We start from the raw sequence: 11,925 nt of genomic DNA, 5'->3' as shown, positions 1-11,925 counted from the left end.
CAGATAGATAGATAGATAGGAAAGAAAGAGTGATAGATAGATAGATAGATAGATAGATAGATAGGAAAGAAAGAGTGATAGATAGATAGATAGATAGACAGATAGATAGATAGATAGGAAAGAAAGAGTGATAGATAGATAGATAGATAGATAGATAGATAGGAAAGAGTGATAGATAGATAGATAGATAGATAGGAAATAAAGAGTGATAGATAGATAGATAGATAGATAGATAGGAAAGATAGAGTGATAGATAGATAGATAGATAGATAGATAGATAGATAGGAAATAAAGAGTGATAGATAGATAGATAGATAGATAGGAAAGATAGAGTGATAGATAGATAGATAGATAGATAGATAGATAGGAAAGAAAGAGTGATAGATAGATAGATAGATAGATAGATAGATAGATAGGAAAGAAAGAGTGATAGATAGATAGATAGATAGGAAAGAAAGAGTGATAGATAGATAGATAGGAAAGAAAGAGTGATAGATAGATAGGTAGCTAGCTAGCTAAATAGATAGATAGATAGATAGATAGGAAAGAAAGAGTGATAGATAGATAGATAGATAGATAGGAAAGAAAGAGTGATAGATAGATAGATAGATAGATAGGAAAGAAAGAGTGATAGATAGATAGATAGATAGGAAAGAAAGAGTGATAGATAGATAGATAGATAGATAGGAAAGAAAGAGTGATAGATAGATAGATAGATAGATAGGAAAGAAAGAGTGATAGATAGCTAGATAGATAGGAAAGAAAGAGAGATAGATAGATAGATAGGAAAGAAAGAGTGATAGATAGCTAGATAGATAGGAAAGAAAGAGTGATAGATAGATAGATAGATAGATAGGAAAGAAAGAGTGATAGATAGATAGGTAGCTAGCTAGCTAAATAGATAGATAGATAGATAGATAGATAGATAGATAGGAAAGAAAGAGTGATAGATAGATAGATAGATAGGAAAGAAAGAGTGATAGATAGATAGAAAAGAAAGACTGATGATAGATAGATAGATAGATAGATCAGAAAGAGGACAGATAGATTCACTTTACAGAAGTAAAATGGTTGCAAATGCTATTTCACGTTGACTTTAACATAGACTTTTTTCCCCACAACTTTCACGTGACAGTCATGGAAATCATATAGCGATGAATGCATTGTTACTCTATTTTATTAGTCTAAACTCTAACCTGTTCACACTTCTGACCTCCTGTCCATATCAAATAGCTGATATTTGCACTTACTCTTTGTCAGGCTCTTGGGTGGAGCTGGAGGGTCAGAGAGAAGATACAGTGGGACCACAGGACACAACGGCCTCTATACTGCAGGGGGAGCTAGAGAGAATCCTGCTGGAAGCTCAGCTGGAGTGTGAGAGGAGTAGTCAAACTGAGAGGTGCGTGACTGAAGCGTTTTTGAACTTTTCGTTCGAGTATTTGAGTGGTTGCATGGAGAAGCATGTGTGAACCTGCCCATGAAGAATGAGATCTCTTCAAGAAATGTTCAAGTGAAACTCAATCAACAGCATTTGCGGCATAATGTTGATTATTATTATTATTGGTTACAGTGAGGCACTTACAGTGAAAGTGAATGGGGCCAATCCATAAACGTTAAAATACAAAGTGTTTCAAACGTATAGCCACAAGACGTAAACATACCACGTGCTAACATGTATGATGTAACGCCGGTAAATCCTGGAATCTCGGCACGTGATGTTATCACAGTAATAGTATGTTAACACGTATAATGTTCATGTCTTGTACTTTGAAACAGTGTGTGTTTTAATGTTTATGAATTGGCCCCTTTCACTTGCATTGTACGTGTCTTACTACAACCGCGATTTTTGCAATTTTTATTTAAATAAACAAGTGCCAGATTGAAATAATTTTTTGTGGTTATCAACATTATGCCACAAATGCTGTCGATTGAGCTTAACTTGTATTAAACCTGTAACATTCCTTTAAATATCTCAGTTGTTTCTCCTAGACACCAGTGAGAATGGAGAGCAAATGGGGAGTTTTTTGCGTCAGTCTCCTGCTCCACAAATTGTTCTCCTGACATAAAGACCCCAGTAACCTCACAAGTCTATTGTAGCATTTCAGAAGAGACCTCAACAATGTCTCAAACTACCAAGATACCAAAGTCTGTAATCAAAAATTTCAATTTGTACTCAAACAAATATAATCAAATTCTTCAATGATCAAAATATCAGAGCTATGCTGTCCACATTAATATTATAGCTCTGTACTCTTGCTGTATGTCAAGAGTACAGAGTACAGTTAATTTTGGAACAATAGTAATAATAATAATAATAAACATCTTTATTGTTATAACTCAAGTTGTCTCTCTAAATTCAGTCCTCCGCAGGTCATGACCCCAAGAAAATCCGGGTCACCCAAACCAGCCAGTGAGGGCGGCAGCAGCAGCAGCACAGATTGTGTTACTATACAGGTGACACACACCTGCAAATACTGTACCAGTCAAAAGTTTGGACACACCTACTCATTTTTTATGATATCTACTTTTCACATAATAGAAAAATAAAGTCATCAAAACAAAACACTAATGAAGTATGGGAATTACTGTATGTAAGTAGCCACTCTTCACTTTAAAAAAACACATTTTTTTTTACACATTTAAATTTCAGAACAAAATTCCATCAAATGAAATATTTCACAAAATTAAATTGTATTAAATGTTTTTATTTTATATGATTAAATATTACTTAATTTAATTTGAGGGAATTTTGTTATGCAATTAAAATACGTAAATCTTAATTCAATCTTATAAGTGTAAGCCTTTAGATCAGAAGGTTTCATCATCAGATCATGAGAAACAATTTTAGTCAATTGTGTCCAAACTTTTAACTGTTCATAACTTTGGTTTTATTGTTTAAAAACAATGTCCTGAATATTTATGGTGCAGTATAATTAGTTGTTTTCATTAAAATAATGGTAATATTTTAATGATGAAATATTTTCCCCTAGTATTTACTTTCATGGTTTTATTAATCACTAACTCAACATTCAGGATGCAAAAGTCATCTTTCTCCATTTGTCCCATTTAATCTGCCATATCAATAATCATTTGATTTCCTACGGTAAAGAGTAACCACTGCGATTTTAATCAAAGAGTAAAAAGTTTTTTTTTATTGCATCACAAAGTCATACTCGCATACAAACTCTCACAAATCTTTCGCTCTCTTTGTTTCTCTCTCTCTTTCTCTCGATCTCTCTAGTCAGATGAGAGTGACAGAAGGGTGAGTGCTGAATGGGTGTGGGATTGGTCCAGTCGGCCAGAGAACCTGCCACCCAAGTAAGATTCACCTTTGTTTAAAGCCACAGGGCGCAATTTCTGTGCCACTGGCACGAAATGAAATTGCAAAAATAAGGACTATTTTCAAACTAGTTTCGCAAAAACACCCATTTCTTCCATTGACCGGACAAACCATTGGATAAGCCAGAAGTTGACATGTCGGGTCACTCAAACAAGCAGAGCAATGTTTTGATGTTTGCCTCAGAGCCAGTGTTTATACATAAAAGTAATGCCATAATGAAAATTAAATAAATTATAATTGTCCTAAAAATAGGCTTCTTCTTCTTCTTGTTTTTTTTTTTTGTTGCAAAATATAATTTCTTATTCCTTTTTAATTTTGGGCTAGAATTTGACATGGACATTTCCAAACATGGGGATTCTTCAGTTTCGGTACTCTTATGTCCCAAGGGTGGATTATTATTGAAACGAACAGATTTCAACTTTGTTATATAAATTGTCACATTAAAGCAGACTTGGAAACTTTTACCAGGCCATCACCATTTATTTTTGGTACTTTTTTAAATGCCGTTTATGTATAGATTGAACTGTTTTAGCCTTGTCCCAGTCCCAGACTTACACTATTAAACTATGAAAAGCCATACTAAAAATAAAAATTATTACATGTTTAAAACTAGGATAATCTAAACAAAGAGTGAAATTAACATAAACCGCTTCAATATGTATTGTGCAAAAATGATTTCAATTGATTTTTCAAAAATGACAACTCTCCCATAGTTGTTGCGTCATTTCCACCACATCAAACAATTTCGCCCCTAATAAAGTTTTTTTTTTTTTTAAAGTTAGTGAACTTGTTAACCAAGTGAACAAAAATATCATTGAAGAGCATGCTTGAGATTAAATATGAGACAAAGCGAAGAAAAATCAATATGAATAAATATCACTTGTGTGCAGAATATTTGTACTGGACGTCATTTCCAATCAAAAAGCAAAAAGTGTGAAAATATTATTTATTTGTTTGTATTTAGCACAGATAAAATATTAGCTACAAAATTAGCCTTAGCAAGACAAAGGTGTTGGCCATTTTATTTCAAAAACGTTAAAAATTTCATTTCCATTAGCATCATTTCCACCACAGAATTCTATTAAACAAAACAGAGAATGTGAGAAATTTCATGACTTTTAGAAAAAAAAAAAATTGCAAAAATGACAAATCTCCTGCGATGCATGTACATAAACCGTTGGACATTGTTAGTAGACAAATTAGACCAATTAAAAAAAAAATAGTGAAGGTGTGAAAAGTGTTTTAACAGGATTTTACTAGAAATTCACAGGGCTGAAAGTCCCCAATGGTGAAGAAATACTCACATATGATGAAATATTTTTGTAAATAAATATATATTTTGATTATTTTAATTTGACTAATTTTACACTTTTTTCTTTATGTAAAATAGAATTTCTTATTCTGTTGGTTATATGGCAAGATATGACATGATATGTTCCTGCGATCATCCCTATTCTTTATTAGCCCATATTTACAGTGGCAAGAAAAGGTATGTGAAATAAGCTGGTTTTCTGCATTAAATGGTCATAAAATGTGATCTCATCTTCATCAAAGTCACAAGTATAGACAACACAATGTGCTTAAGCTAACAACACACAAACAATTATAATCTTTCATGTCTTTATTGAACACATCCCATTAAACATTCACAGTGCTTTGGAAAAAATAAAGTGAACCCTTGGATTTAATGACTGGTCGATACTCCTTTGGCAGCAATAACCTCAGCCAAGCGTTTCCGGTCTCTGCGGACCTGCACAATGTTTGGAAGGAACCATTCTTCCTTACAGAACTGCTTCAGCTCAGCCATATTCTTATGATGTCTGCTGTGAATGGCTCTCTTGAGGTCATTTCACAGCATCTCTATTGGGTTAAGGTCTGGGCTCTGACTGGGACACTCCAAAAGGTGGATTTACTTAGATGTTTAGGGTCATTGTCCTGCTGCATCACTCAACTTCCACTGAGCTTCAGCTGGCGTACAGCCACCCTGATATTATCCTGTAGGATATCTTGATAAACATAATTTTTCCCTCGATGATAGCAAGCGGTCCAGGCCCCGAAGCAGCAAAGCAGCCACAAATCATGATGCTCCTTCCACCGTACTTCACCGTTGGGATGATGTTTTCATGTTGGTATGCGGTGCCCTTTTTATGCCATACATAGTGCTGTGTGTTCTTTCCAAACAGTTCAACCTTAGTTTCATCAGTCCACAAAACATTTTCCCAGTAGCGTTGTGGAGTGTCAAGGTGATCTTTGGCAAAATTCAGGCACGCAGCAATGTTTATGTTGGAAAGCAGTGGCTTCCTTTGTATTGTCCTGTCATGGACACCATTACGGTTTTATTTTTTTTGTTCCTCCCCTTTTCTCCCCAATTTGGAATGGCCAATTCCCAATGCGCTCTAAGTCCTCATGGTGGCGTAGTGACTCGCTTCAATCTGGGTGGCAGAGGACGAATCTCAGTTGCCTCCGCGTCTGAGACCATCAATCCGTGCATCTTATTACGTGGCTTTTTGAGCGGAGGAGACGTAGCGCGTGTGGAGGCTTCATGCTGTTCTCTGCGGCATCCACACACAACTCACCACGCGCCCCACCGAGAGCGATAACCACATTATAGCGACCACGAGGAGGTTACCCCATGTGACTCTACCCTCCCTAACAACCGGGCCAGTTTGGTTGCTTAGGAGACCTGGCTGGAGTGACTCAGTACACCCTGGATTCGAACTCGTGATTCCAGGGGTGGTAGTCATCATCTTTACTCGTTGAGCTACCCAGGCCCCTGACACCATTCCTATTTAATGTTAACATCTCTGTTCATGAGTCTACTATATGGAAAACCAGTTCCAATGATTCTTTCAAGTCTTTAGCTGTCACTCTAGGGTTCATTTTTACCTCACTGAGCATTCTGCTATGTGCCCTTTGAGATATCTTGGCTGGACGGCCACTTCTAGGGAGAGTATCCACAGTACTAAATTGTCTCCATTTATAGAAAATTTGTCTAACAGTGGACAGATGAATATCTGAGCACTTTGAGATAACTTTTTAACCATTACCAGCTATATGTGGTGGTGAGCGTACTGGCGCACTATGACTGCCGTCGCATCATCCAGGTGGAAGCTGCACACTGGTGGTGGTTGTGGAGAGTCCCCTGTTCACTGTGTAAAGCGCTTTGAGTGTAATGTCAGAAAAGCGCTATATAAATGTAACGTTCATTCATGCATTCATATGGAAAGCAACAATTCTTGATCGGAAGTCTTCTGAGATTTATTTTTTGTGAGTCATGGTCCACGTCAGCAGATGCTTCTGGTGAATAGCAAACTCAAAATGTTTGAATGTTTTTTATAAGTCAAAGTAGATCTAACCTACACCTCAAATCTCATTTCATTAATTGGATGCCAAGTTTGCCAACCCCTGACTCTAATTAGCTTTTGTTGACATCATTAGCCTAGAAGTTCACATACTTTTTTGTGTGTTATAAGTTAAAACAGATTGTGTTTGTTCATTATTGTTACTTGAAGTTCAAACCAGATTTTAAGACAAATTTATGCAGAAATGCAGGTAATTCCAAAGGGTTCACTTACTTTCTCTTGCCAGTGTATTGAAAGGTGAGAACATTACTTAAAATAATAAAGAATTAAGAGTCATAGGGGTTCAACAGACAGTCAACAGGGGTGTGTTATTGTCTATTCCCAAAAAGGTTGGGAATAGACAATAATAAATCTGAATAAAGATTAGGAATGTTTTTGCACATGTTTCCAGTTTACTGTCCTGGACAAAGATATGCTTATTAAGGACCTCATTATGCCATATTGCATTATGGAGAAAATAAATGAGATGGCCTTGTGTTGTGATATGCCCTTTCAGAATAACAGAGCGGTTCACAGATTGCCAACTCTTGCAGCAGAGCGCTTGACCTCTGTTAGCCCTGCATACCTCTGCGAGAGCATCATTTAGAGTCACCACACAAAAATAGCTTGTGCGCCACACCATGAGTCAGCAAATCTGAGCCTCGCTTGTGTCGAGCTTGTTGAGAGGATGAGTTAGGTCTCTGAAGAAGAATGTTCTGAATGCAAAAGATCTTTACAGAAGCATAGACAAGCGTAGTAGAACCATGTCACAAAACTTTTAAAATTAAAAAGTTTAATGAAGGGGGATTGTAGATTAGTCAAGTCCAAGAGTGCACCGATATCATTATGTGGTTAAAAGGACACAACTCTCAAAAAAACACAGAAAGCTCCACTTTGTCAATGCCAGTTTTCCTGACAATGCATATACACGCTTTGAAAAATATAAACCTTTGTTTATAGTACACAAACTTTTCAAAGTTTATTCAAAATCAGTTCTTATTAAAGGAATGGCTCACCCAAAAATGAAAATTCTCTCATCATTTTCTCACTTTCATGCCATCCCAGATGTGTGACTTTCTTACTTCTGCTGAACACAAACAAAGGTTTTTAGAAGAGTATCTCTGCTCTGTAGGTCCATACAATGCAAATGAATGGTGGCCAGAGCTTTGAAGCTCCAAAAAGCACATCAAGGCAGCATAAAATGAATCAATATGACTCCAGTTGTTAAATATATGTCTTCTGAAGTGATGCAGTCACTTTGGGAGAGAAACAGATCAATATTTCAGTCCTTTTTTACTATAAATCTCCACTTTCACTTTCAGAATGTGAAAGTGAAAGTGGAGATTTATAGTGTTAAAGGATTTAAATATTGATCTGTTTCTCACCCAGACCTATCACATCGCTTTTGAAGACTTGGATTTAAGCACTGGAGTCGTATGGGTTACTTTTATGCTGCCTTTATGTGCTTTTTGAAGCTTAAAAGGTCTGGCCACTATTAAATGTAAATGATGAGAGAATTTTCATTTTTGGTTGAACTATCTCTTTAACATAGAACTTCGAGACATTTAGTGTCAATGGCATGCCAGATGAATTGAAGTATTTGAAATGAAAGGATAATGCACAGTATATTTTTATATTTATAACAAAATATTGCCTTATAAAAGTACAAAATGCACCTGAAAATCAAATCCAAGGGGCAAGTACTGGCCCTTGATGCAAAGGTTAATTCTGACACTGCCTTACAATGATTTAAAATAGGATCATGCTGAATTTGGCTTCATCTGTTTCAGATAAATTTGTCTTAGAATACCTGTGGTGTCCTGTGCACGCATGTATAATTCTCAAGCCGGCATTTGCATGGTTCCAAAAGAAACTTTACATAGACGTATTCTCCCATTCTAATGTCTCCAATGCAGTTCTTGATAAAGGATTTTTTCCTTATAAATGTTTATATTTCTGAATAACCCTGGTAGCCCTTTTCTCTCTCTCTATTCAGGGAGTTTGTGTTTCATCACCCAAAGCAGTCCCTGAGCGTGAGGAAGACAGAGGTGATGAAGAGAGGCTTGTTTTCTTCAGATGTGCTCCTCATCCTCCTCCCTTCTCTGCTTGCCTCACATGCTCTGACATTGGGTTTGGGGTGAGCATGCTTCAATCTTCCCAAATCTTAATTTTATTCTCTCTGTGTAGCAACAGATTAAGTTTATGTCAACAGACCCACACTGTGCGCAAAGAACATTTTTAACTTCGAGATCATCCGCTTTTGTTTGTTTTTTTAACACCAAACATACCGATATAGATATATATATATTATTTTTATGTTTTATTGTCTGACAACCAATATGCAGAATCAATATTTATTTATTGTTAAATCTCTTTTTGATGGAATAATAAATAAACAATCATTAAACTACAGCAATTTTAAACATAACATTTATAATAATACTACTAATAATAAACATTATTTTAATATTCATACAATATTATTGATGAACATAGTTTTTAGGTTTGATTGTCTGACAACCAATATGCAGAATCAATATTTAATTTTTGATTATGATTTTGGCATTATAATAAATAAATAGTCATTAGATTACAGCAATAAAAACATCACTTTAATAATAATAATAATTTATATTATTTAAATATTCATACAACAATAAAAACATAGCATGTATAATAAATATTATTTTAGTATTTTTACAATATAACAAATAAATATAGTTTTTTATGTTTAATTGTTGAACAACCATTATGCAGAACCAGTATATAATTATTGTTTAATCTCTTCTATTTGACACAGTAATAAATAATCATTAAACTACAGCGATAAAAACATCACATTAGTAATATTGATAATTAATATTATTTAAATATTCATACAATATAAACTATAAATATTATTTTTATGTTTAATTATCTGACAACCAATATGCAAAACCAGTATTTAATTGTTTAATCTCATCTTTTGACACAATAATAAATTAATATTTAATAGACTGCAACAATAAAAACATAACATATATAATAATAATGATAATTATTACCGAAATAATAATATTTATCGTAATAATAATAATTAGTATGATTTAAATGTTCATACAGTATAACCGATACATATTATTTTAATGTTGAATTGTCTGACAACCAGTTTGCAAAACCAGTATTTTATTATTATTTTATCTCTTCTTTTTGACACAATAATTAATAAATAATCATTAGACTAAAGCAATAAAAACACAACATGTACAATAATAATAATAAGTAAAAATACATAAATGTTATTTAAATATTCATACAATATTCATAACATTTCCGCTGTTAAGTAAGAAGTGATTTTAAAGAACCAAAAACCAATTCAGTAGAGAAGTGTGAATATCAGATAAAAATATCTGTTTACTTATTGGTTTATCTGTCTATTTCTAGTTTTAATGCAACAAAATTCTGCAGATTTCGTTTGGGCCTGCCTGTATTCTGTTACAAAAAAGCCTCTAAAACATCACATAACTGTACTTACACTGAAAGCACTGTTTTAGATGCATTTAAAAATAAGAGCTAGTTTCTATGTTATTTGGTATATGCAATAAATCCATAATCCAAATAAAAAAAGACAAATGCTTGTGCTTAGACTCTCTAAAATGTTCTATTGAGCTAAACAAATTGAATTTATGGTGTCCCCCATTTTCAGGACAGAACATTAATACATAAAGAACGTAAAAGCATTATTGCCCTCTGACAAAAGTTGGCATTACCTCTTTCTGTCTCTTGTTTTCTTAGAATATACATCGGCAAACGACTGGCATCCTCATCTACCAGCACGCTGTGACATGTGACCTTCGGCAGCTCACCAAGTGGCACTGTAGCTCAATCACGCCTCTTTTCTCTTCCTTTGATGGGGCAAATGAGAGAGCAAAGCCCCTCTCAACACTGTCTGTATCTGTCCAAGTCTGTCTCTCTGTCTTCACACCTTTAAAGGGGTCATATCATGAGGAATGAAATCGTTGTTGATCTTTTGAACCAAAAAAAGTACATTTTTGTGTGTAGCACCTGCAGCTCTGCAGATCCTTCTGAATAATCCCAAAAAGAGGGATTACTGTTTTTGAAAAAACAATTACATTATACTAACATTCTAAGCAAGACTGTATGTTTTGACCAACCTGGTCTCACAGAACAACATTTTTGCTAAATGAGTTCTACGTATCTTAACAATTTTCTGGTGAAATGAACACTAGAGGCGCAACAACGAGTTTTATTCACTCTCACACATTTCACGAGTAAAATGGCAGATCAGCAGTTGAAAAAGCTCTGTTACTCTCAAAATGCTATCTTATGAAATCGAAACACTTTTATATAACGCATGATTTAAAAGACCATACGCTTTAACGCTTGCAAAACATAATCAACTACAATTACAAGCTTATTCCAGTGTGACTAAGTGCGGAAGACCTGGGTACGAGTCCTAAAGAGCACGCGAGTCGACGCGTGAGCTGAAACTGCCATAGAAGCGCCACGAAATGACGTGGTTGCTTCAGTAATTGCGTTTTTCATCTCACATTTGCTTTTATGACACTATTGATTAGGTTTAAGGTTTAGGGTAGGGAGGAAGATTTTGTTGATTTAAAACGCCATAGTGCATTGACCTTAAAAACCTAATCTGTTTGGGAGAATATTTAACTTGCTTTTAGCGCCACACAGTGGACATTTCACCTCGGAAATGCTGCAATACATGTAATGAACCATGTAATTTCATTTAGCAAAAATGTCACTACATTCACAGACTTTTCCTGAGATCAGGCTGTATATGACCTCTTTAACATCCTGTGTATGCATCTTTAGGACTAGAGACTGTCCACCATATTGTTTGTTGTAGTTGTTTCACTTTTATTGTCAAACTGCGACTCCAAAAAGAAATGTGTTCATTGAAAATACACTGAAATTTGGTGCAGACAGAGAGGAGCAAACCATCATTGAGAAGCGTGCAAAAGAGAGTGAGCGAGCAAATTAAAGACAAACAGTATTAACAGACATATCTTAACATCAAATGGAAGATATATTCAGGATGAATGGGAAGCATTTAATTTCAGAGAGGTTTTGACTGTGTACTGTTTGTCTGAAGTGGAAATGCAGGAGTGGAACAAAACAAAAAAATTGGGTTTGCAGTAAATTGTGCGTTAACTTGTGAAAGTAATTGGAGGTTAGATCTCATTTGTAATGTCTCGACCACAATAAATGTCAGTTACCAGCTAA

The 11,925-nt window shown here is 34.9% G+C and overlaps 1 protein-coding gene across 2 annotated transcripts in view; it reads left to right on the top strand.

The window, feature by feature from the left end:
* The window catches only part of LOC127423692 (BCL2/adenovirus E1B 19 kDa protein-interacting protein 3-like), a 16,220-nt gene extending 4,295 nt beyond the window's left edge, over nucleotides 1–11,925 (top strand). For both annotated transcript variants that reach the window (XM_051668197.1, XM_051668206.1), the window contains 5 exons: nucleotides 1,261–1,399; nucleotides 2,361–2,454; nucleotides 3,242–3,318; nucleotides 8,678–8,818; nucleotides 10,456–11,925. In XM_051668197.1, coding sequence (XP_051524157.1) covers nucleotides 1,261–1,399; nucleotides 2,361–2,454; nucleotides 3,242–3,318; nucleotides 8,678–8,818; nucleotides 10,456–10,504 — 500 coding nt within the window. In that variant the 3' untranslated portion in view covers nucleotides 10,505–11,925. The remainder of the gene's footprint in view (nucleotides 1–1,260; nucleotides 1,400–2,360; nucleotides 2,455–3,241; nucleotides 3,319–8,677; nucleotides 8,819–10,455) is intronic.

Source organism: Myxocyprinus asiaticus, chromosome 3 (assembly GCF_019703515.2).
Source record: "Myxocyprinus asiaticus isolate MX2 ecotype Aquarium Trade chromosome 3, UBuf_Myxa_2, whole genome shotgun sequence".
NCBI lineage: Eukaryota > Metazoa > Chordata > Actinopteri > Cypriniformes > Catostomidae > Myxocyprinus > Myxocyprinus asiaticus.
Note: the sequence above shows the minus strand (reverse complement) of the source record. Positions and strands in the feature narration are given on the sequence as shown.